A 26,600-nucleotide genomic window follows, 5' to 3' on the forward strand; every position below is an offset into this window, starting at 1 on the left:
TAAGAGGGTGAACAGAAGCATAACAGGGCCGGCGGTTAGAGGTTGAGAACGATGATCAAGAAGGCTAAACTAATTCAATTAAATATAGGGTAAAGGTCGGCTAGAGTTTAAAGATCGTATCTGTGCATTTAAGTGGAATATAACTAGCGATTTCGTGATCAAAGGGTTACTTTGGCTGTCAGTGATGATAAAAATGGAGAATAGATCAGTTTATGATATTGTTAGCTTATAATGCCTTATATAAATCGTCGGTGATGCCGAAATTGATATTAATACGCGATACACGAGATCAATTACATCACATAAACGGGTCCAAAAGATTATTGCGCAAGATAGTGATTCTTGAATTCGGGTCCAAAATACGAAAAATTATATCGGGTTTTGATAAGGGTACGGGTCTGGGTTAACCAGATTAGGAAATGGGTTATAAAATACTTTCAGTTTGGACCTTGGGGTTTGAGATTGGATGCAATTGAGACTAAAACTAAAAGAAACAATTAACTATTAATAAAATAATCAATTTAGATTGTTAAACGTGATATTTTTATAAAATGACCCGAACACCTACAGGTCGGGTTTATAAGTTCGAAAAGACCGAGTTGTTACATCAGCTGGCGAGCACCCCAACGGACCGGTTCCTGTCACTGGCACCCTTCGTGCCCCCAAGTCATACAACCTCTGCACACGTTCAAGGAAAATGTTTATAAATATTGCAATATTGTGGCTAAATATAAATTTAAATACATACCAATAAAATATTATTATTATTTTTATTATGGGAATCTTTAATAACCCGAACCGAAAACTGACGAAACCCAACCGAAATTAACTGAAAATCGGTTATGGGGTTTTTTTTTGTTTCCTTGGTTAACCGAATTATCCGAACCAAACCGAACTATTCGTGTTTTCATATATTTATAGCTTTTATATCTCTGTTTCATGTATTTTAAAGCAAACAATTAAGCCCAAGTTTGGTGTTGATCATTAACCGAACCGAAAACCAAAAAACTAGCCGAGCAAACAGAACTAATTGGTTAATTTAATAGAATAACCGATGACTTTAGTTTTGATTTTGGTTTAGGCTAATAACCTAACTGAACAGGACCGTGCACATCCTATTAGGTAGTATTGAATTCATGAATACACAATAGATCCCTAAATATTCAGAAAACCCCTATTTTCACTTAAAAAAAGTTTTTTTATTGATAGTTTTATGACATTTCAATACTAATGATAGCATAAGATTCTAAGTAGCTTTCTAATTTTAGATCAATATCTTAGTTTTGTTTACAATTATATTTTATTCTTTGCTTAGTTATTATTCAAATGGATTCCTGATTAATGTTTGTAACTTGTTTTAGATCAATAAACGAGGTGAATCCGTGGATGAAAAGATTAAACGGCTTGATGCGGAACTTGCTAGATATAAAGAACAGATCAAGAAAACTAGACCAGGTCCAGCTCAAGAAGCCGTGAAGGCTCGAGCAATGAGAGTTAACAAAAAAGAATGTAGGTTGCTTTCTAATACGACAACTATGCGATTTTGCATATATAAATTGAACAACTTTGTCATAAGGGTGTGCGTGCATTTGCTTATTATTTGCAGGCATGAAGGACAACGCGGCATGCTATGCAATCAAACATTTAATCTAGATCAAGTTGCTTTTGCTTCAGAAGGGATTAAAGATGCTCAGCAAACAGTAAGTTTTCTGATTATAAAAAAAACTTTATTGTTATTTCTTTTGGATAGTATTATCTATAAAACTTTATGACTTGTATTTCTCATCACTCTGTTGTTTTGTATCTTTTAGATGTCAGTTCTGAAATCAGCAAACAAGGAATTAAAGGGAATGATGAAAACCGTGAAGATTCAAGACATTGATGTTAGTACATTAGTTATTTTGACATGATGGATATTAGTAATGAAATACAAGAATCTCTCGGTAGAAGTTACAGTGTGCCAGATGACATCGATGAAGATGAACTTTAGGGTGGTAAGCACACATAGTTTTTATTTATTTATTTGCATGATTGATTTATGTGGTTAAATGTGTTTTTTTATGGTTGGTTACTTGGTTATGCAGAACTTGATGCTCTAGAGGCTGATATGGGCCAGGAAACTGAAGGTAAAGGGGTGCCTTCTTATCTTCAACCCGATAACGAGCCCGATTTGAATGAAGAGCTCAATCTGCCTTCAGCTCCAAGTGTGCCAGCTGGCAGAGTTAACAATCAGGTAACTTTGAAATACATGTCAATTGCCATGCGTTAGTTATCATGGTATTTATTGTTTGCATTTGCTTTACAGGCTGTGGATAAATTTGGTTTTCCTGCGGTACCTCATGCATAGCTTCGTAATATCAACTTTTAGGTTGTTTATTCATTGTCTGGCGTCACATGTTTGCATAATCTGAACATGAGCACTTTTGTTTGCTGTCTCTTAGGATACATTACATGGGCATGCATATGATTTTTGTAAAATGCCTTTATTGTTAAAGCCCCATTTTATAATGTTATGTTAGTGGATTTTGGCTAAGAATGAAATTCATTGTTTCGGGTCAAAGGGTTGACCGACTAACATTTGAAATTCTACCAGGTGTGTTTAATAGTTGAAATCAGTTTTAAACTATTAAGTTTAATATTAAAAAAGTGGGTAAAGTTGACTGTTCAAACCAGTATGTTGAAGATGAGATTAAAAGGGTATCGGCTATATTAAATAGTATTCTGAAGATGGGATTAAACTGTTATGGTTGCATGTAGGTCAAGGTTAAATTATATAATATATTTATCATTAACTGTATTTTTAGATCATCTTAGCCATTTAAACTCTTTTAACTTAAGATCCAGACCGTTCAAAGTGATAAAAATCCTTCTAGAAGGAGTTGAGGGAGGTTCCACACTCTCTCTCCTATTTCCTTATTCTGCGCTACACCGGTTACCACTCCCTAAATCATCGCCCACCTCAACACATAAACCCCTAATCGACTTCGTCTCCTAAACTGTAACTGTAAAGACCATCAAAGAGTTTTTAAAGGCATCTTGGCTGTTCGCGGCTCTCTGAAAATAAGCAAATCAGCCTTCAAAGAGTTTTTAAAAGTATTCAAGTTTCGTGTCCTCTTTTGCTTGAACCGAGATTTGGCAATTTGATGTTTGAGGACGCCAAAGAGGTACGCATTATCGCCTGTTCAATTTTGATTCAATATTACTAATCTATTTCTCATCATTTGTTTAAGTTCATAACTTTTAATATCCTACATCTTCTAAATTTCCAATGTTGATTGTTCTACTACAGGTGCTTGCTACTTTTTGGGCACAACCGTCCCAAAGATTTTATCTACAACATATTCATCCATTGTAAATAAATCTGGTTGGAAGGTATGCTTGTGTAGTTGTGGTTATTTTTATTTTCTATATTTCCTGTGTTAAATATGGTTTATTAATTGTATATCTTTATGCAAGGTATCTCAGTTGATATAATGGTGAAGATGCTCTTACTCAAGTCGATAAAATTCGAGTACCTGCTGAAAAAAACTTACCACCTGACCCATTTTGGTTAAAAGACGGGCCTGCTCATCATGATGTAACCATTGTTGATATCAATTCAAAGTGAACTTTAAGCCATTTTTTTTCTTTCTCAAAGTCGTATTCTTAATTAATGAAATAATTCAGATAATTGGGTTTCCATGGTTATTTGATTATTATATTAGCTTTTAAATAGTTCACGTCTACATAAAACAGAAAAAAAGTGATTCTATATCTCAATCTACATGCTTGGCGAAAAGATTGTTGCCATTGGTAATTTATATTGATGTATTCAATTAATTCAATGGCTTTGATATGTTTGTGTGATTTATTTATGTGAAATTTGTATGTACATTAATATGTGTAAGATATAGACAAATATATGATAGGACTGATTTGAAATGGAATGAATGTGTTGTTTTGAGCTGATTAAAATATATGATTAATGACAGTTGATCACCAATCATTCTTTATCATTTTCTTGAAATCTGATTTTTAAAATTTGACTATATTCTTATAATAGAGATGCTGTTTGTGATGCATACTTTTATGAAACACACACACACATATAATTGTTAACTTCTGCACAAAACATTGCAGATCATGGGCAGCCAAAAATCAGCCCAAAGATTCCCCTAAAGTGAAATGTCATTAGAGATTTAGAGGATAACGAGAATGAGAAGATTCAAACACATAAATATTAAATTGTCATTTGCAGAATGAGGAGAAATGTATAAGCCAAGTTAATAAACATTTCAACATCCTTAAGTCACCACAAATAACAAAATTCAACAGACAATGTAAAAAAAAAAGCAATGTTCACCCCTCATCAGCTCACAACACAATACGAAAAACAGTTTCCTCCCTTGTGCTCATTCCAACATACCATAAACCTACAAGCATAAAACATTTTCTTGTAAATAAAAAATACATTAGTCGTGTGGATTGTACAGCAGTGCTAAAACATGATACTCAAGAACAGAAATCAATATATATTCCAATGCAAAAGCTTAACTAAGATTATTACTATGTGTTAAAAACGTGTACGAGAACAAAAAATCTTTATTTCAAATGCTCCATTGCAAAAGTATATTATATTTTACATTCACAAGTTACAATCAAAACAGATTGAGAGATTTGACCACGGTAACATGTTGTAAAAAAAAGGAGAAACCTAAAAGCCAAATTATTTCAAAACATTACCCATTATACTCCTATCACAACTTGGATCATTTCTAAAAGGTTAAGTCAAGCTATGCAATGCAGCAGGTAACTTCTAAACAATGCAAATTAACAAAAATTCATTCACTTAGCAAACAAAAATAAGAATGTAAACAAAAAATATTCTAAACAATGCAAATTAACAAAAATTCATTCACTTAGCAAACAAAAAATAAGAATGTAAACAAAAAATAAGATGATCTGGATTTTAACAGCTTAATCAAGAAACTAACAAAATACATAAAATTTCTTCTAACATGGTTAATCAACATCAAATCTTGTTTCTATTACACAAACAGTCATCAAAAATGCAATTTAAACAAAATCAACATAAGATTAAAATTATAACCGACAATTGGTATTATAAACATATCACGACAAGAAGAAAAAGAAATTAACAAACTGCTACTGCTACTGCCACATCAGATTCTATTCATGAATAAAAAGGATAATTCCACAACAATATAAAGAACTAAATTCACAAAATGCCTAACAAAAACAAGACGTTAACGTTTAAGTGGGAAAAAACTTACAGTTCACATCTCGGTGAATCCCTTAACGAACTCTTCAATTACGGGTGCAGTTGAGGCTGAATCAGATGTGGAACTTAATGAAAACATACCCAAACAGACCAAATTATTTTCACCAACCCTTATTTTCATCACTTTTGAAAAAACTTCTTTCATCGCCAAGATGCACTCAACAAGATCCATGTAGTTGGCAGGAACAAGATTTAAGACTACCATGCCATCACCATTTAACACATTTCTTGTCATTCGAATCGTGTCGGGTGTTATTACATCTTCCACGTCATCAAAAACTAGTATATCAAAAAAACCATGTGTACTTTTGCTAAACTCGCTAACTTTTACACCTTGATAATTTTGAAGAACATCTTTAGGGCTCAAGTTATACACAGAAACCTTCATATCATAGAGTTCCATAAAGAATTTAATTGCATCGGCTTGCCTATGCACAAAAATCACTTCGGACGCACAATCGCTCTCAAGAAAATTTAGCACCGCTGGCCCAACACACCCAAACAACAAACACTTTCTAGTTTTTTTCTTTCCGCTTATCAAAAAATAAGACACGCCAAGACTAAAAACTAGAAAGTGTTTGTTGTTTGGGTGTGTTGAGCCAGCGGTGCTAAATTTTCTTGAGAGCGATTGTGCGTCCGAAGTGATTTTTGTGCATAGGCAAGCCGATGCAATTAAAATCATTATGGAACTCTATGATATGAAGGTTTCTGTGTATAACTTGAGCCCTAAAGATGTTCTTCAAAATTATCAAGGTGTAAAAGTTAGCGAGTTTATATTCTTTGAAACAACTACTCCGTCAACAATCAAACGAACTTCAACAAAAATATTAGCTGAAGTGCGGTCAAATCTTAGCCACCTTCTTCGTTCATACTCTTGATTTTTGTTTAGAACAATCTCATCAGCAATATAAAAGTCTCCAACAGGCTGCAACCCACCACTACCCACTTTTCTTCGATAAACTACACGATCGAGAAAGTTAGGCAAACACCTTATAAACAATTGAGAACCACCATCAATCAGCAACGGTTGTAACAATAGAGTTACACAGTTTTCAGCAGCTTTGAAGTCTTCTTCACTTGGTTAAAGCCCATGAGAAACATCATCTCGATAGGCTTCGACATTGTTCGCAACAATACAGAGTCTGGATACATTAAAAATATTTTGAATCAATTGATTGTAGCCCTCTTTGGTAGAAAACTGCAAATCATTTTCAAATCCCCTTCTAACAATTCAGGCAGCTACAAGCGGCGGCTGAATACCCCCCGCAGAATCAAGAACAGTGACTTTTAAAACAGGAGCATGTAGCGTTAAATTTTCTTCAAGAGGATTTCTTATAGTAAACACTTTGATTGCCATTAGCCTAACTTCTTCAAAACTATGAGAACAAACCAAGCTTTCCATGTTTTCCTGTTTAAAAAAAGTAATTAAAACGTAAACAAATTAAGGAAATCATTAAATTAAAGCATAATGTGTAAAAAAGAATTTCGAAACAAAAACCAACATAAACATAAAAAAATTTCAAATTTCAACTTAACTTAAACAGATAAATGTGAAACACATTTATCTCAAAACTTTATCAGCCAAATCAAGCATCACAAGGAAACTAAACTTACAGTCAAAACTATCCAACATCATTAACACATACAATACTGATAATAAGATTCAAAACTTTCCAGTTTCAACAAAACTTAATAAATACAACAAAGCAAAGAGAACTATTAAACTATCTGCAACACAATACATAAAAACACCAAAACATGAAAACTAAAAATATAAAAATCAACATCTATCTTTATAGAGAATATAACCACAAAACAAAATCAACAAAATACAAAAACACACATCAATATTTATAACGAAATAAACTTAAAAACACACTGAAATACCTGGGTTATCTCGATAAAAGCAGCAGAGACAGATTTTGAACAGGATAAACTGAGGTAGACGTCGCGGCTAGGGTTTTGTAAATACAAACAGCAAACAATTATGCGTTTGAAAACGGCTTAACAAACAATAGTTATAATGTTGGGCTTGAACCAAAACGTGTTGGGCTTAAAGCATAGCACATGCCCAATGAGTAATGAGTAAATATAAAAAAACAAACATGACAAACAGAAAATAAACTAAAATAAGTTTGGGATTTTTTACCTTCTTCACCTTATGACTTACGAAGAGAGAATAAGTCCTTTTTTTGTATATATTGTGTTTACAAACCAAAGAGTACTTTTAACTTCTTCTAAATGCGTACAGTATAATTAAAAATTTAACAAAAAATGGTAAAAAGATAATAAACAGAGAAACACAAAAAAAAAACTATTAAAGCACTGAACAGATACAATCTGGTTGTACAGATAAACTGGATAATAAGCACAAGACTAGAGGATTTTAACAATTTCCGTACACATAGCAAGCGGCACATAAACCATCATCAAATATTACATTAAAACATCATATATATTCTGATATCAATATGAAATAAAGATTTGTAGCATAGTTTCTAGATAAATGACATAAAACATACACAAATTAAAATATAGGCAGACCCGAAACATAGAACTCAGATGGATGTTAACAAAGCACACAAACATGCTCTGCGACACAACCATCATCATCGACCCAACCTAAAAATCAACACTTTAGATATATGTTGATAGATATATGTTGAAAACCACACACTCATTTTCACCTAAATCAGAAGCATAGAACTCAAATGGATGTTCGTAAACCACACAAACATGGTCCAAGAGATAACTATCATTATCGAACTAACTTAGAACTAAAAATTTATACACACAAAAGAAATTTTAATAACATCAAAAAAGTCATAAATCTGGAGACTAAAATAAATGTAAACTAACAACACAAACAAGGTCTATGACATAACCATCATCATCGACCCAACGTAAAAGTATGGGACTCAAACGAATGTTAACGAAACACAAAACATGGTGTATGCCATAACCATCATGATTATCCCAACGTAAACGCATAAGACTCTTATGAATGTTAACAAACCACACAAAGATTGTCTATGACACAACCGTCATCATCAACAACACAAACTTAGTCTATGACACAACCATCATCATTGACCCAACGTAATATCCACAAGTTACAAACATAAATAAGAATTTCATAACAAAAAAAGCATGTGAATCTAAAGCATAGGACTCAGATGGATGTTGACAAACCAAAATAAACAAGGTCTATGACACAACCATCATCATCGACCTAACCTAAAATCAACATGTTATAAACACAATTAAAAATTTGATAACACCGAAAGAGATATCGATCCAAAGCAGAGGACTCAACAGAATGTAAACAAACCACACAAAAATGGTCTATAACACAACCATCATCATCGACCCAACCTAAAATCAAAACGTTATTATCACATAAAAACTTCATAACATCAAAAAAAACATATAGATCCGAAGCATGAGACTCAGATGGATGTTGACAAACCACACAAACAACCATCATCATCAACCCAACCTAAAATCAACACGTTATAAACACAAAAAAAAAATTACATCAGATCAAAAGAGACATATAGATCCGAAGCATAGATCCTTAGAACCATCATCATCATCATCGCTCCTAATATCAAATCGAAAACTTTAATTAGAAAAAAAAAATAATAACAATAATAATAATAATAATAATAGTAAAGGTAAATCTAAGAACAAACAGTTAAGATAACAAAATAGATCCACAAGAAATAATCTGTGTTTTGTATCATATGTTATACGAGTATCACTACTATTGTAGGTGTTTACTAATTTGTGTTTTGGGTCTAATGTCTGTACGAATACGAACCTAGCTTATATCAACAAAATTCGTGTCTATCGCCGCAACGCGGCAGGTTGCTACCCAGTTAACATACAAATATTAGTACATAATAGTGTTGGTGCATGATGTCAGTAGTTCAGTGTCGAGTGTCTGTAATCGTGTTAGTTAGATTTGAGTTTTGTATGTAAGCGAAGTTGCTAACAAGTTCGCTTATATGGGCGAACTTGTTAGACAAGCGAAGTTAGGGACAACTTCGCCTGAACATACCAGGCGAAGTTGTCGTGTCTATATAAGCCATTTGTATACGGCTTATTCATTAAGAAAAAGTTTTAGTTCATTCGTGTATTCGAGTCAGAGAGTTTTGTATTCAGTGATCATCGTATCACGTGTTTACGGTTGGAATACAACGTGTGTTTGATTATCGTATCGTGTGTTAGCTCGTATTGCTTTCTATACTCGTAACGTCTTACGTAGGGATTCCGCACCTACGTAGAACGCGATATCTCGTGTAGATCCGGCTGGGAACCTACAATTGGTATCAGAGCTTTTGCTCGATTGTGTGGTTCGGGATTATCACGCGGGTGTAGAAATCGTTCCGTTCGACTATTCGCGGGACGAGTTTTTTGAGTTTTTGTGCTATACTCACCTCCTACAATCATAAACAACCCATAACACCTTCACAAACCTCGAAAAACCCAGAAATCTAATCTGCAGAAAGTTCGTGTTCATCAGGCGAAGTTGCCGTCACTGTTAGTAGGGTTTCGGCGAAGATATAAGGTTAAGCGAAGTTATCCACAACTTCGCCTACCTCTTCAAGTTCGCTTACCTCAAGCGAAGTTACCCACAACTTCGCCTACCTCCCAAGTTCGCTCAACTTAAGCGAAGTTATTCTCAACTTCGCCAATCCGGCGAATTTAAGAAAGTGAGCGAAGTTACAAATTCACGCGAAGTTAAGTTTTAAGCGAAGTTATCCACAACTTCGCCTACAGTGCTGTTTGAAAATAAAATTTTTGATTTTCGTATTTCTTTGAGTTTTGTGAAAGATGTCTTCGATAAACATTACTGAACTGGTAAAGATGGAAGTAGAAGCGGGTTCGGCTACAAAGGCACCTAAGATGCTTAAGAAAACTGATTATGTAGCGTGGAAAGATCGTTTTGAACAATATGTCAAGTATCAAGATGCTAAGATGTGGGTGTGCATACAAGATGGTTACATTCCACCTACTGCTGAGTATGAGGGTCGTGATCAGATCAAGATATACAAAGAGATGGAAGAAGAAGAGAAGAAAATGTATGAGGTAGAAAGCAAAGCTCATGCAGCAATTACAATGGCTCTTCCACAAGAGATACTTCACACCTTCCGAAAGTATAAAACTGCTAGAGAGCTTTGGGAAGCACTTGAGAACCGGTTTGAGGGCAATGTGGGAATTCGTGCCTCGAAAATTAAACTTCTAAAAACCCAATTCTCGGTCATCAAGTATCTGAAGAATGAATCACTTGATGATATCATCACTAGATATTATCATCTGATGACTGAACTCAGCAACTATTCAATTGTTTACAAAGAAGATGAGATAGTTGAAAAGCTTCTTGATGCTCTCCCACCGAAATGGGAGATGTATACTGTGTTGATGAGAGAAGACAAAGACTTTGCTGACTTTGACATGGAGACAGCAGTTAACAAGCTAAGAACGTTTGAACTGAACATGGTACGAAAGGAGACACCTACCGATCAGGTTCAAGATCCGGGTATGTATGGTGCAAAGGTTAACTCAGGATCAAGTTCGAAAACTGAATCATCTGCTTATTACTCTAAGGGAGAGTCAGGCGCTAACTCAACACACGAAGGACATGTATCTCTCAACATGAACGGTGATGTGTGCTTTGTAGCTGGAGGATCAAATGCTTCTCAACCTCAAGCGACCAAGAGTAGTTTTACCCCAAGTGTTTCAACAACAACTACTCGAATATGCCCATGAGTGTTAAATCTGCTGAACAGCAGTTTGCTCTCTATGCATCTTTTATTGCTTCGTATGAGAATTACATTCAGGGTAAGATTGTTGATCCTGCAATTTTGGATGAAGATTATGATCAGATCGATGTTGATGATCTGGAGGAGATGGATCTGCAGTGGCAGATGGCTATGATTGTCAGAAGGGTTAAGAGGTTCATGAAGAAGACTGGCAGGAAGTTTGTCGGTGAGAGGCCAGGGTTTGATAAGTCGAAGGTTCGCTGTTACAACTGTCAGCAGAATGGCCACTTTGCAAAAGAATGCAAAAATGAACGTGTAGAACGCAGTCAAAACAGATCTACACAGCAGAGTGGTAGTGGTAATGACTATAGAGCCATGATTTCCAGACAGAATGAGGAGTACAACTGGAATCTGCATGTTGAAGAAGTATTTGAACTGGCCAATTTGGCAAACATCGAAACTGCAGATAGTGAGAAGGGAACTGGCAAAAATGAAGCTTACATGGCAGATGTGGCAGACCAGCTCTCCGAGGTAAGTACCGAACTCCCTTGTACTAAGTGTGAACATCTGTCTGAACAACTGACAACTATAACTGATCAGTTTGTTAGTTTGGATGCGCAATTTAAAACTTTAAAAGAAGATCATCATTTCACTAAAGCTAGAGAAAATAGTTACAAAGTAAAAATTAAAGCTAGTGAGAAAGATATTAAAAGTCTTAAAGCAAAGCTTGCTGAAAAAATTCAAGTGATTGATCTTAGCTATGAGGTTCTAGAAGAGAAAACCAAACTAATAGCTGAAAGGGAAAAACAGATAGCTGATCACCAGGTAAAAGTGGTGGAACTTAACAGGAAACTGGAGCAATTCAGAAATTCCTCCGCTATACTTGATCACCTCGTTAGTGATCAAGGTTCCCCAAAAAGGGGAGGAATTGGTTATCATGAAGTTCCACCACCTTTCAATCATAATTACACTTATGACCCTAGTAATCAGAAATCTGTCAATGTTGACTATGGTCAGACAGTTCCGGTTAAAGTAACGATTAAAGAACCAGAAGTTAGTAAGCCTGTTGCAAGTGTTAAGATTTCTGCTCTGAGTCCTGTCTCATCTAACTCAGACAAGTCTTCTGAGTCGAGTGAGACAAAACAAGAGGAAGTGTTACCAAAAAGTGGAGAGAAAAAGAAAACACCTGAAAAGAAGTCTCCACTAAACCCGTATGTCCCGCCATATGTGAGACAAACGGGCAGTAATACAGCCTCAACATCTAAGACAACTTTTGATAAGAAAGTTGGACACAGGAGTTGTTTTAGATGTAATCAATTAGGACACCTTGTTGCTGATTGCCTTCTGAAGCAGAAATTCAGAGATGTGAGGACTTCAAAATCTGAGAAAAGAACTAACGTTAACCAATATAATGGTAAAAATGAAAACCCATCAAATTTCAGAAAATGGACTAATCAAGGTTTTCAAAGAAATAGATCTCAGTTTTTCACTGCTAACAACCAAACCTTAAGTAATAATTCTTTTAATTCACGAAGGTTTGGATGGCCTCATAGTCAATCCACAAGAAGGTATCCTGTTAGGACTCACAGAAATTATTATGATACTAACTTTGGACAGCCAAGGTACGGAATGTATCAACCCAAGACCAATCGGTCTTGGGTCCCCAGATTTTAATCATCTGCTTTAATCGTGCAGGAACAGTTGAACAGGGCTGCCAACAATCAATGGGTTGTGGATAGCGGCTGTTCCCGGCACTTGACGGGTAACAAGAAATTGTTACACGACTTGAAACCTGTTCAAGGAGGAAGAGTGAGTTTCGCAGGAGAGAGCGGTGGAAGGATTACAGGAATAGGGACTGTGTCGAATGGAAAGATGACTTTGGAGAAAGTAAATTTTGTTGAAGAACTGAAGCACAATCTGCTGAGTGTTTCGCAGATTTGTGACAAAGACTACACCGTACATTTTACAAAGAATGAAGCGATTGTGTTGTATCCTGGTTTTAAGATACCAGAGGATTGGATTGTTATGAAGGCTCCAAGAGTAAAGAATACGTATATCATGGACATGAGATCGACTGAGATGGCCACAGAAGAATCGTGTCTTCTGTCAAAAGCAACTGAATCGGAGTCCGAGTTGTGGCATAGGAGAATGGGGCACATTCATCTTCGGAAAATGAACTACCTTGTCAAAAATGGGCTTGTGCTGGGTGTTCCCTTGAAGAATTTCAACTTTGAAGACAAATGCTTATCATGCAAAAAGGGAAAGCAACACAAGAAATCTCATCTCACCAAGAAGGTCAATTCAATTGTCAGTACCCTAGAATTACTTCACATGGATCTCTTCGGTCCCGTGAATGTAAAAAGTCTAGGAGGAACATCTTACTGCTTGGTGATCACTGATGATTTCTCACTATATTCCTAGGTATATTTCCTGAAGTCAAAGGATGAAACAGTGCAGATGGTAAAGAATTTGGTTACCAAGGTTGAGAATATCATGGGGAAACGGGTTAAATTCATCAGGAGTGACAATGGAACTGAGTTCAAGAACTACGAGATGGAGATCTTCTGCTTACAGAAGGGGATAGAACACCAATACAGCGCACCGTATACACCGCAACAAAATGGAGTGGCTGAGAGGAAGAACAGAACCTTAATTGAAGGAGCCAGAACCATGCTGGCTGATTCGAAACTTCCCGTGGTGTTCTGGGCTGAAGCTGTTGCAACAGCCTGTTATATCCTTAATAGAGTGTTAACTGTTAAAAGATTAAATAAAACCTGTTATGAACTTATACATGGGAGAAAGCCCAACTTGAGTGGTCTTGAACCATTCGGATCCCCATGTTCGATATTAAAGACCAATTCTAAATTTGGTGAAGTAGCCGACGAAGGAATCTTAGTCGGATACGTTGTTGGGACTCCCAACAGACGGGTCTTTAGTACATCGAACAGCAAGGTTGAGGTGGTGTGTAACACTGATATCACAAGTTACAAATCACCAAAACCAAGCTCGGGACCCGCTGGGGTTTTCGACTATGATAGACTTTTTAAATCTTTTAACATGCCTTATTTGGATTTTGCAGAAGTTGAGGAAAGAATGGCTACGAAGATGATATGCGATGAGGAAGACACTTTGGTGCAACGACCACAGTATGATGAATGTCAGCCTTCCTCGTCAAATGCTGTCAATACCCCTGCTGCCTCTACTGAAGAGGAATTCATCAATCCGTTTCACTCTCAACATCAATCACCCATTGATGAGCTATCTTCGAACTTGGAAGATAATCTGAATGTCAGTTCGGTTCCGACTACGAGAATTCACAAAGATCATCCTTTGGAGAACGTGATAGGTGATCTGTCCGCCGGTGTACAAACAAGACAAAGCTTGAATGAGCACACCTGTGTTTACACAAGCATTAAAGAATCAGGCATAATCAACGAGTGCTTGTACACCTGCTTCATCAGCCAGATTGAACCAAAGAACTATCAAATGGCTCTTAAGGACAGCTCGTGGGTCGAAGCCATGCAAGAAGAGTTAGCTCAGTTTAAGAAAATGGAAGTATGGAACTTGGTTGCAAAACCAAGGAATGTGCATGCGATTGGCACGAAATGGGTCTTCAAATGTAAGAGAGATGAGAAAGGGATTGTTATCAGAAACAAGGCGAGGCTGGTTGTTAAAGGCTTTAATCAACAAGAGGGGATTGATTACAATGAGGTGTTTGCTCCTGTGGCAAGATTGGAAGCCATTCGTTTGTTTTTGGCATTTGCTGCTCATAAGGAGATGAAGGTTTTTCAGTTGGATGTGAAGAGTGCGTTCCTAAACGGTAAAGTCGACGAGGTTGTGTATGTTGAGCAACCTCCGGGTTTTCCTGACCCTGACTTTCCCGATCACGTGTACAAGCTAAGTAAAGCGCTGTATGGACTACATCAGGCACCTCGTGCCTGGTATTCAACCTTATCAGATTACTTGCTTGAGAATGAGTTTGAAAGAGGTAAAATTGATAGCACATTGTTCTTCAAGAGAAAGGGTAGCGACTTTCTGCTGGTGCAAGTCTACGTGGACGACATTATCTTTGCTGCATCAAAAGTCTCCATGTGTCAGGAGTTTGAGGCCGTCATGAAGAAGAGATTTGAAATGAGTGCTATGGGTGAACTAACTTTCTCTTTAGGATTGCAGGTTGATCAGAAGAAAGACGGGATGTTCATTCATCAGACGAAGTATGTCCATGATGTTCTCAAACGCTTCAAGATGGAGGACAACACTCCTTATGATACTCCAGTCTGCGTCAATCACAAATTGGGTGCTGATTCAGACAACGATGCAGACGTGGACCCAACCCAATATCGGGCTATTATAGGTTCTTTAATGTACTTAACTGCTTCTAGGCCTGATATAATGTTTGCTGTTTGTCTTTGTGCACGCTTTCAGGCAAACCCAAAAGAATCTCATTTGAAGGGTGCGAAGAGAATACTTTGGTATCTCAAAGGCAAGCCGAAGCTGGGGTTGTGGTACTCGAGAGGAGGAGACTTGGAGCTAGTCGCTTACACAGATTCTGATTATGGAGGGTGCAATCAGAGTCGGAAGTCTACAACTGGTGGATGTCAGTTTCTTGGTGGCAGACTAGTGTCGTGGCAATGCAAGAAGCAGAGCTCAGTCGCAATTTCAACCTGTGAAGCAGAATACATGGCAGCATCCAACTGCTGCTCCCAGGTTCTTTGGATTCAACAACAGTTGCGCGATTATGGTCTGAATTTCTCACTTACTCCTATTTGCATTGATAACACTGCTGCTATCTCAGTAACTAACAATCCCGTGAAGCACAGTAAAACTAAACATATTGACATACGTCATCATTTTATACGGGATTGTGCTGAGAAGAAACTGATTGAGCTCGAAAAGGTTGACACGTTAGATAATTTCGCTGACTTGTTCACGAAAGCGTTTGACAAAACTAGATTTCAAAACCTTGTTGAGCTGAATGGGATGATCAATCCCGAGTAACCATGCTTTATGTTTGTGTTAAATAAAAAAAAAAAAAAAAACGTCACTATCGCTTAGAATTATGTCGGTTGCCTCAGTTTGAAGGACATGTCTTCGGATATGTTTGGTCCTCATTTCTACTTGTAGAATATGAGGATAGCCATTAACCAGATGACTGAAAGTGACCGGGGCGGTTTATGATGTGTTTTCATTCTTTCGCTGAAAATTAGTCGATCATACTTAGTTAGAAGGACACATACTAGTATGTGGTCGGTCCAGCTGATCCATTGGATCTTCGGGATAGCCGTTTCCCTGAAGACTTTGATTTGGTCGGGGCGATTGATGTTAAATTTTTTCTTTTCGGGAGATGAAATTATTTTTCAAGTCTACTACTTCGTAAGAAGTATCTTTACTATGTTTAACAGAAAATTGATCCAACCTTGGAAAGTGATAGATATACTGATTCTGTGTGCTTAACTAGTGAAGTTATTAGGCCTAAAAGACTTTAGAACAGTCATTGTATGTCATGGTAGCTTTTTATGGTGCGTAAAAGTAGAAGTGATACTAACTAAATCTACTCGATTTTATGTGGAAACTCCTTAAGAGTTGTGCATGTCTTCATACATATCTTTCCGAATGATAGGCAGAAAAGCGATTACCCAGTCATACACGAGCCCGTGAGTGTTCTGATTCCCATGAAGATAGCGTGTCAAGACGCTGCAGTGATCCAGATTCGGGACTTGCAGTTATTTTCTACTTGAAGTTGTGTATATACATGTTAAAAAAATAAAAATAAATAAAAAATAAAAATAAAAAAATTTTCTAGAGTTCATAATGTTAATGATTATCAATCAAGACGCAAGAAGGTGAACGGGAAGCAGAGTCTAAGATCGAAGAGTAATTACTACTTAATCAGACACTACGGGTCGAGGTCAATTCGGGGTGACTTGGGGAAAGCCAAATACGCTTTGAGAATAGATATGAGGCATCATAATCTCTGAGTTGTTGCCCACTTAAGTTTTGAGCTTAATTGAACCTAACTCGTATCACAGAAACGATGAAAACCATTTTAAGTATATTACCTGCTTACAACCTGTTTCTTTACGTCATAATATAGCTGAACACGGATCTGTGTGACAGTCACGAAATTAGTATGATTCCTGTTCGGATCTTTTCTAAAACATGGTAGTCCCTGTCGAGACTGAAATTTGATCCCGTGTACTTTAATTTTTCAAATTTTTGTTACTTTTGTAATTGTTTGATTTTATACCTGGTTACTTGGTCTTGATCGTATCATTTAACGCTTTAAAGGATGCTTTAAAACTTTATTGAAAATTGTTCAAAGTATAGGGGTTTGTTTTGTAAATACAGGCGAACTTGTTCATAACTTCGCCTGGAATAGGCGAAGTTATCGATAACTTCGCCTGTACTAACTTTAACCCTATATAAAGAAGTTTTAAGGTCAAACGATTTATTATTTTCCAAAAACCAGCGAACTAACTCTCTGTCAACCTAAGCGAACTTATCGATCATTTATTCTCGATCTTCTGTGTTTAACCTTACTTCGATTCAAATCAAATTCAAGGTGTGTAGGGTTCGATTATCATATTATCATTGTCTATTGAGGTTAATCATCGGTCGTTTCGACTCGATTCTCGACCTCGTCTTTCGAAACCTTAAACACTCGATTTCAAACTTGTTTTTACGTGATAGTAAACTACTTGAACGTCTAAAACTTCATAAAATCATGTATTTCGGAGTCCTCGATCTCCGAAATCATCATCTACACGTCGTTCGTAAATCCTAACTGTTGCCGATTCGAATTCGGCGAAGTTACAGTTTAGGCGAAGTTATCCGTAACTTCGCCTGAGGTCTAACTTCGCCTGATTATATATTTTGAAACAGTTTATGAGGCGATGTTGTGATTAGGCGAAGTTATCATTAACTTCGCCTAGACCTTTGTACTTAACAGTTATCAGACGAAGTTCAAGTTGAAGCGAAGTTGTTTCCCAACTTCGCCCCACCTTTAACTTCGCCTATACAGAATTGATCACAACTTCGCTCATGGTAACAGGCGAACTTGTGATTCGCTTTGACGTTTATCTAACTTAATCTGTTTGTTGCAGATATGGCTGCCGTTGCTGGAGCAGGTGGTGCAGGCGGTGATGACGGAGGTGATCACCAGAGACAGTTCTTCCCGGGTCACAACATGTACATAACATTAGACCCGGAGGCGAGCGGAGTTGATGATTTCCGCGAAATCATCACATTTCTGTTACGCTCGCTGATATTCCACGCGATTACAACAACTCTGCCAATATCCTTGCCCAATATTGAGGATTTTTGGCAGACCGTGGAATACGACTGTAGAGTCGAGCCCCCGGTGATGCGCGTAACAGTCAACAATCAGATTGTTCAGTTCTCTTCTGAACAAATCCGGGCGGCTTTACGATTTGGGAATGAGACAAGGGATGACCCGACAGAGTTTGTAGCTCCTTTCCGTGATGGAGCGTTTTTGAGAATGGGATACTCTGGTCCCTTGGGGGATACGCAGAGGAGGAAAGGATTTTTACTTGACCAGTGGCGCTTTCTCATGCATGTTATGATCGTTTGCATGTCAGGGAGAAAGGCGGGCACTGATGGCATGGGCGCGACCATGCAGTCAGCGATGACTGCTCTGACTTACTACAAGCGATTCAGCTTTAGTCAGATGGTCTTTTATGAGATTGATCGTCAAAGAAGAGCGATGGCGCGTGAGCGATTTATCATGTATCCAAGATTTCTTCAAATGATCTTGAATCATGTTGCTCCAACGCTTCCTCAGCGCCGTCCGATCCGATACGTTGAGAGTGTGAACAAACGGAACTTCGCCCAATGTAGATCCTCCAGTGCGAGGAGCAAACCTGAGCTCCGTCCTCGGCATACTCCACTCTTTGGGTACTTGATCAACCCGGGGTATGTGCCTGCTCGAGGGGACGAGTTTAGGGACCCGACACCACAACAGGCAGGAGCACCTCAAGCTATACCTGCTGCTCCTGTTGTGTCACCGGAGGAGAACGTGGACCTTGATGCAGAATTTGGTGGTCAAGGCTTCTTTGATATGGATCGGGTGGATCCAGAGGAAAACGTACAGGTCCCGGTTGAACGTGCTTCGACTGTGAATGTTACTAGGGCAGCTACAACGGTGGCTGGCTCAGATTCTGATGATGAAGTGGCAGAGGCAAGAAGGATTATGGTAACTCGAGAAAGACTACATGGGAAAAGAAAGAGAACTGTTGATGACAGCGAGTCAGATTATGAAGAAGAGGTACAACAGTTGATCCGGAGGTCAAGAAGGGAACGGATATGTGCAGGATCGGGAGCCGGTGAGAGCTCTAGGGTGGTACGTTTCACTCCACCAGCACTATCCGGTATGACAATGGTTCCCTCATCACTACAGGTTACAAGGCCAAGCGCTACGGGTGTTCCCGTGGTGGCTACCTCATCCACATTTGGCCTCCCACCCACTACTTTCCAACTTTCGGCTCCTGAGATCGTTTCATTGCCGCCTCCGACTGTTACTCCATCGGAGGTCGTGGCACAGTTTATAGAGTCGACTGTTGTGGCCACTGCAGGGCTATCGGTGACGATATCACCTGCGGTTACGTCTATTTCTACTTCTGAGGTCCCGGTGACATCGGAAATCCCTCCTCAGTACACTCAAGATATATCACATATGAGGTTCGATTTCGATGCAACCCTATCAGACTCTGAACGAATAGCAGCACTGGAACGGGTCGTGGCAGAGCAGTCAAGGATTAATCTTATCCAGACCCAGGCTATTCAGCGCCTAGTTGCAGAGAATCAGATGCAGTCGTCCATGCTGGTACAACATGGAAAAATCATAGATGCTTTCAAGGAGTTCTTGGCATCTCAGGGGGAGACGAGCTGTAAAGGCGATGAGTTGAGGACCAAGAGACGAAATGATAGAGACGATGATCCCAATGCATCGAAAGATGCAGGTGGTGAGTTGCCAAGAACTGATCAAGCTCTTGGAACTTCCACAACTCAGGGGGAGTCGACAACTGCAGCTGGTGGTGATGATGTGGTGGTGGTGGACGTAGAGGAGATGGATGATGGTTTGGTTGGTGATGATGATGTACTACCGAGTGATGTGATAGAGAAGATTGGAGAAGAGATTGTGATTGATAATGAGATTGAAGAGGGAGAGATAGTTGAGGAGAATGTGGAGCATGAGATACCGCAAGTCGAGAACGTAGATATGAGTCAAGAGATTGGGAATGATGAGACTGAATGGGAAGAGCAGCCTAGATGGAAAGAAGGCTATGCTCAGTGGTTCGTCAAAACGAAGAAACCGGCGGTCCCTACAATGTTTAAGAAGAGTTACAACATTAAAGGCTATGCTGAAGCGAAGAAAGGGATTATATGCTGGATATATGATGAGCAGTTGAGGCTCTTCGTGATTAAAAGGTATGACGGTACTTTAGAAGGATGTTAAGATCGTTGAATACACTGCCAGAATGTGAAGTGAAAGACTTAGCCAGATTGGGATTGATAAACAGAAGTGACGATAATATGGCTAGAGTCATTGGGAAGATTGTGTGGAAAGAGAGTATAAAAGAGAAGAAATTTGAGCTGTTGAAACCACAAAAGGGAAAACTTGTTGAAGACAAGGATAGAGGTTTGAGAGCTGTTGGAAAACCTTGGATGACTAAAAAGTATAAACCGATCCGGTGTTTGAAAGAAGTACCGATGAAGCTAACGCCCAAGGATGTGCTTAAAGACCTGAAGTGGTGGTTTGTAGATTGTGAGACAGCTGAGGCCGTGATGGAAGACGAAGATGAACAAGAGCTGCTTAGAGTGTACGATGCGATGCACTTGGTAAACTTATCGCAAGCTGATTTGCAGGTGTTGAATGATAAGAATATATTTTATATTCCTGCTTGGAAAGACGAAGCGAGGAAATATCAAAGAGTTGTCTCGGTTTGTGTACGAGAAGGAGTGCATGCTTGAAGATAGAAGATTGAAGATTACTAGACACGTGTTTGAAGCTAAAGAGATGAAGCTACTGCCAAGGGGGAGTCTGTTGGTGCATGATGTCAGTAGTTCAGTGTCGAGTGTCTGTAATCGTGTTAGTTAGATTTGAGTTTTGTATGTATGCGAAGTTGCTAACAAGTTCGCTTATATGGGCGAACTTGTTAGACAAGCGAAGTTAGGGACAACTTCGCCTGAACATACCAGGCGAAGTTGTCATGTCTATATAAGCCATTTGTATACGGCTTATTCATTAAGAAAAAGTTTTAGTTCATTCATGTATTCGAGTCAGAGAGTTTTGTATTCAGTGATCATCGTATCACGTGTTTACGGTTGGAATACAACGTGTGTTTGATTATCGTATCGTGTGTTAGCTCGTATTGTTTTCTATACTCGTAACGTCTTACGTAGGGATTCCGCACCTACGTAGAACGCGATATCTCGTGTAGATCCGGCTGGGAAACTACAAATAGAAAATATAGTTTTTCTTCATAAAAGGTCCATGAAGCTGCTTTTTGAATCATAAATTGTTAAACTTACGGTATGCATCAAATTTAAAGTTATTAGGTTGAAAAGATAGAACTAAGTTGAAAAACGAAATAACAATTTAATGCTAGTATAAGTAATTTAGGAGTAAATTATTACTCCTTTTAAGTGTATATCAACTTGCAGGTTATATACTTTGATAATCAAATTGGACGTCATTTATTTAAGGAGTTTGTAACACATTACGTAAGCTAATGGATTATAGATTTTTCGTTAAAATCTAATGCTACATTGGTCATTTAACATAAATTCTAACATACATTTGTTAGCTTAGATGACCAAACGTGTTACAATCGATTTACATAAAGGGCATTCAACGTAATTATTTAAGATAAACAATAAACTCATAAACATGTAAGTTGATAAAGACTTAAAGGATGTTATCTTTAATTTACTCAAAAATTACTTAGGGTGTGTTTGGGATTCCTTATTTAAAGTAAAAACGCTTTTTTGTGATAAGATAAAAAGATCTTATGGTTTTCTAATAAGGAGTTTCCAAAAAAGTGTTTGGATTAACATAAGACAATAAGTTATTTTTTTAAAAGTGTTTGGTTTAACTTATTGATATAAATGACTAAAAGGGACATAATTTAGCAATGGGGGAATGGAACTTGGAAGGGTGTAATGGGTATTCTAATCCTATAAGGAGATAAGTTAGCAAACTTCAACTTATTAAAAACCCTTACTTTGGCTTTGTTGATAAGAAGAAATGAAAAAGGCCTTATGGGTTCCCAAACACTTTGTTAACACAAAAAGAACTTATTCAACCATCATAAGTTATAAGAAAAAGAAAATAAGGAATCCCAAACACACCCTTCATTTGCTCCAAAGTTATCTATAATGGCATTACATTGTTATAGAGTGAAAGTATATACAAGAGAGAAAAGTCACGTGCTAAGAAAATTCTAATGAATATATTATTTTCCGTGATAAAGTTAAAAGTCCATGGGGCTATAACTGCTAAACTGTAGCCGGCCATTTAATTGGATTAAATACAAGTATTTCCAATTCATTTAAAATGTAAGGGAAAATTAAATAACAGCTACATTGAACAAAAGAAGTACAAAATGGGGTGGGGTGTGGGGGGGGGGGGGGGGGGGGGTTGTTGATGAGTGTTAAGATGGAGAATATATTTGGTCCTTTGATACTTTGTGACGTCTAGCCCATGCCAAAGCAAACGGCTGAAACTTACCTTTCAATGTTCACATCCCTTTCGTTGTTGTATATGTAACAAGCATTTGATACATGTAACAACAAAACCTATACTTTCAGCCATAAGGGCGAAGCGTGTTACAATCTCCTTACACAAAGGACGTTCAACGTTATTATTAAAGAGCGTAATTTAGGAAGGTTGCTAAGCATGAGGCATCGTGTTTGGAGATTCAACACGTGTTCATTCCATTTGCATTCGACACATTTGGATCCCTAGCTCCTGAGGCGGTTCGTTTCTTGGAGCGAGTGCAGAAGGTGGTCCACAGTGACTCGCAGAGCCCGAGGAACCAAGGATTTATATTTAGTAGGATAGACTTTGCGATTCAAAAGGGGATAACGGCGTAGCTTGTTGCTCGCTTACCCATTATCCAGATGTAGCTCGGTTTGTGTTATATAAAAACAATTAGTACATGACTAAAATTAAAAAAATAATAAATAAATAAAGGATAAACGTGTAAGGTGATATATACTTAATATCTTTAATGGATATTATTTTTCCATGTAAAAAGTCCAGGGCTATACACTACTAAACTATATCCATTTAATTGAATTAAATACAAGTTTTCGCAATCCATCTTGAACCCAAAAAAAAAACTATAATTAGTAAAAATTCCACGCCATGTTACATGATTACGTAATTCTTGAACCCGCTAATTAATCGTTCTAGATAAATACACACCCATGCCCCCAAAATCTCTTGAACCTCTACCTTGTTGAGGCAAGTTACTCGGTATAGCTTTTGTCAATGAGTTTGAGAGTTCTATAGTTCTTTTACGCCCAACTAGGGAGATCATCATCAACATCACATAATCATTCGTTGGGTGCCAAATGAAGGTCCAACTTCACATCATGTAATGTTTAGATCATAACTTAACAATAAACACACACCCCTCTAGTTCTACTTTTAACTATTTTAAGACTACATTATCTTCACAATGGAACTCGAACTCTCAGCATCATTAAGAGGGATATCATTTTACAAACCTAAACGTCGGTACCAATAAACTACAAGTTATTTGATATAAAACGTCAACACGATGAATTTTTTGCTAGGGAACATTTTTTAGGCCTTCCCTGCGCGTGTAACATTAACCACGGGTCATGACTATCTAAATCAAGTAAGGAATTATAGCCTTGATATCTTTGCGAAACGTGTCTCCAAACTTTAAAATGTACCACTTTCGTGTAGCATAGCTCCGCGTGATTAACAAGAATATCGTGCCTAGAGTGAAACACAGGGTAAATGTCGTTTGAGAAATGCATGATACTCCAATGAACTCCACAATCTCAAATAAATAGTGTGGACATATAATCAAATCAAACATTCCGCCTTTAGGTATTTTGTACACTTTATCACCTTTCTTTCTTAAACTAGAAAGAATACAATGATGATAAAAGTTTCCGGTTATTCCAATAAAAAACACGACAAGTCCAACACGTTTGAGATCAATCGAAGGCTCGGGTAGTTCTTGCGATACATATTGGGCGTAAATCATGGTAGTAGTGGATACACAATAACTCGCACCAATTGTTATAGCATCATTAACCATCATGAAACCACTAAACTTGTGAACAAATAGAACCTGCAAACCAAACCGTCAAAAATCAAATTAAATGACATGTGACAATTGACAAAAGTTAAACTGAATTTAATGAAAACATGTACCTCGAGGATCCGTTTGGAAAAATGAAACACGAGAACATATTCAACCATAATGAATCGAAGATCTTGGCGGGGAATGGTGGCCAATGCAACAAGAGTCACGATGAATGATGGTGCATAAAATACGAGCATTCCATTTCTACTTAGCAGCCTATGGTTTTCTTCATTCTTTGATTTGTTTGACGAACTAGCATAAAAAAACTTGCCATATCGCTTGTGTTTGTCAATCAATTCCATATATCCAGCAATTGTGAGTGACAATAAGTTTACAAAAGACATTGTCGTGATGAACAAGGAATGAGGTGGTGGAAATAAGAGCAATGAGAAAGTCGTCATTTATTTTTTCTTGAACGTTTTATCTTTATTGGTATTCTTATAGTTTTCAGGCGAATAAATATGATGGTATTTTGGTATACAACCCTTTGTATTTATAGATAGAGGTGATTTGTTTTCAACTTTTGAAAATTAATTTCTTTCCAATTTTTTCAACATTTCATTAAACATACAATTTGACCTCCATTTTTTCTTTTTTTAACAACGACGACTTTCTTATATTTAGCCAACCATATTCTTTAAATTTGGAGAGTTTTGTTGCCACACTTTGACCAAACTATGTTGTCTTAACCGGACTCACACTGGTTTTCTGTGTTTGGCATGGGCGTTCACCGAGGAAACTGACAGTCGCTGTGCCTATAATTTTTTGACATAACACACGGTGTGACGAAAACCCGGATAAACTCGGGGTTCCAACTGACAACCTTTATACAAGACCTAGCTTTCTTAATAACATGTTTTGTTAATAACATATAATATTTAATGTTTTCAAAATTTTTAAATAAATAAGTTTGATTAATTTTTTTACGCTATAATGTAACTTTTATTGAATATCGAGTTGTATTTAAATTAAACTATTTTTAGAGTCTTAGTAATAAATAATACTTGTTTTTAATACAATTTGGCTTTTCATAATAATAAAATTAGTATCGGAACATATATAAAAAGTAGAAAGGAAACCAACGTTTTTATATCTAATAAAAAACTAAATCGTCATTTTCTTTATTTTCTTTTCTAGAACTCTTGGTTTTGAAATGGAGATAAAAAACCGGTATACAATGCGTGTCATTGTATTTTCAAGTGTTAGGATTTTTAGGGAAAAAACAATACTTTGATTTTAATCACTCTTTAATAGTCTGCATTTGAGGATGGTAGGTTTGCCGAACTTTTAATTAAGGGTTTTTTTTTTCTTCTCAATGGGATAACAATGTGTACGTTCCATGCATCCTAATTAACAAGGGTTGATAATTATTAAATACTATATTAAATCTCAACGAAAAAGAAAGCAAAACTCACAAAAGAAGCTTCCAGATGTTACTGACTTACTGTGGAGTAGGAGTCTTTGATAGGTTGAATTTAGCCAAAATTACAAATTACATCATTTATATTTGTAAGTTTGTCTCTACCTTCATTTACATAATTTTTGAAAATCACACTATACATGTACGTTTTTAATCATGTTCACTTTCCATCATTAATCACTAACTTTGTTAGTGTTAATATTAGCTTAACTGCTTAAGCAATTAATCTAGTCTTTTACTTTCTATATTAAACAAAGCACACATCGTAATCGCATGTCATCGACTGTATGTAACTGGAACGTACGCAACAGTCGATTTGTGTTTTCCCTCCATCATGACCGATCATATCCAGATTGAAAAAGATGCGAAAATTTCAGATATATACCCGAAGTTAATCCAATGACGATCTCATAGAATTGTATGATAATGGCCAAAAGTTTCATATGATAACCGTTCTATATTTGATCGATTATTTTTGTGTTCTTGTTCGATTGAACTATTCTATTGAGCTTAAAGGTGATTACAATATCTTGCTTCTGATTTTCAGAAAAATATGCACCCAAATCCGACAAAAATTTAATTGAACCCTTCTTGATAATCAATTCTTAATTTTCAATTTCGGTATCTTGTGATGTACTCAGCCCAGTGTTTTAAAACCCGGTTCAAGCCGGCCGGTTGAATCGGTTAAACCGGATTTCGCTCAGCAGGCCGGTATTTTGAACCCAGTATTTTGGCCGGTTTGCTAGAACATCGTACCGGCGGTT

General features: G+C 37.2%; 1 protein-coding gene and 1 pseudogene across 1 annotated transcript; one reads left to right on the top strand and one right to left on the bottom strand.

Annotated features, from left to right (window-relative positions):
• The first annotated feature begins 1,192 nt into the window (after nt 1–1,192).
• Nucleotides 1,193–2,425, top strand: LOC143572941 (vacuolar protein sorting-associated protein 60.2-like; annotated as a pseudogene).
• Nucleotides 2,426–23,336: 20,911 nt separating this feature from the next.
• LOC143572943 (uncharacterized) lies at nt 23,337–24,918 on the bottom strand. Its single transcript, XM_077057959.1, has 2 exons — nt 24,485–24,918; nt 23,337–24,401 (listed from the first exon to the last, which is right to left on the bottom strand). Exons 1-2 carry the CDS (start codon nt 24,815–24,817, stop codon nt 23,928–23,930), a joined length of 807 nt encoding a protein of 268 aa, XP_076914074.1. The 5' UTR covers nt 24,818–24,918; the 3' UTR covers nt 23,337–23,927.
• Between the last annotated feature and the right edge of the window lie 1,682 nt (nt 24,919–26,600).

This window comes from Bidens hawaiensis, unplaced genomic scaffold, assembly GCF_021521415.1.
Source record: "Bidens hawaiensis isolate Kalapana, Puna unplaced genomic scaffold, B.hawaiensis_p1.1 tig00026178_1, whole genome shotgun sequence".
Classification (NCBI taxonomy): Eukaryota; Viridiplantae; Streptophyta; class Magnoliopsida; order Asterales; family Asteraceae; genus Bidens; species Bidens hawaiensis.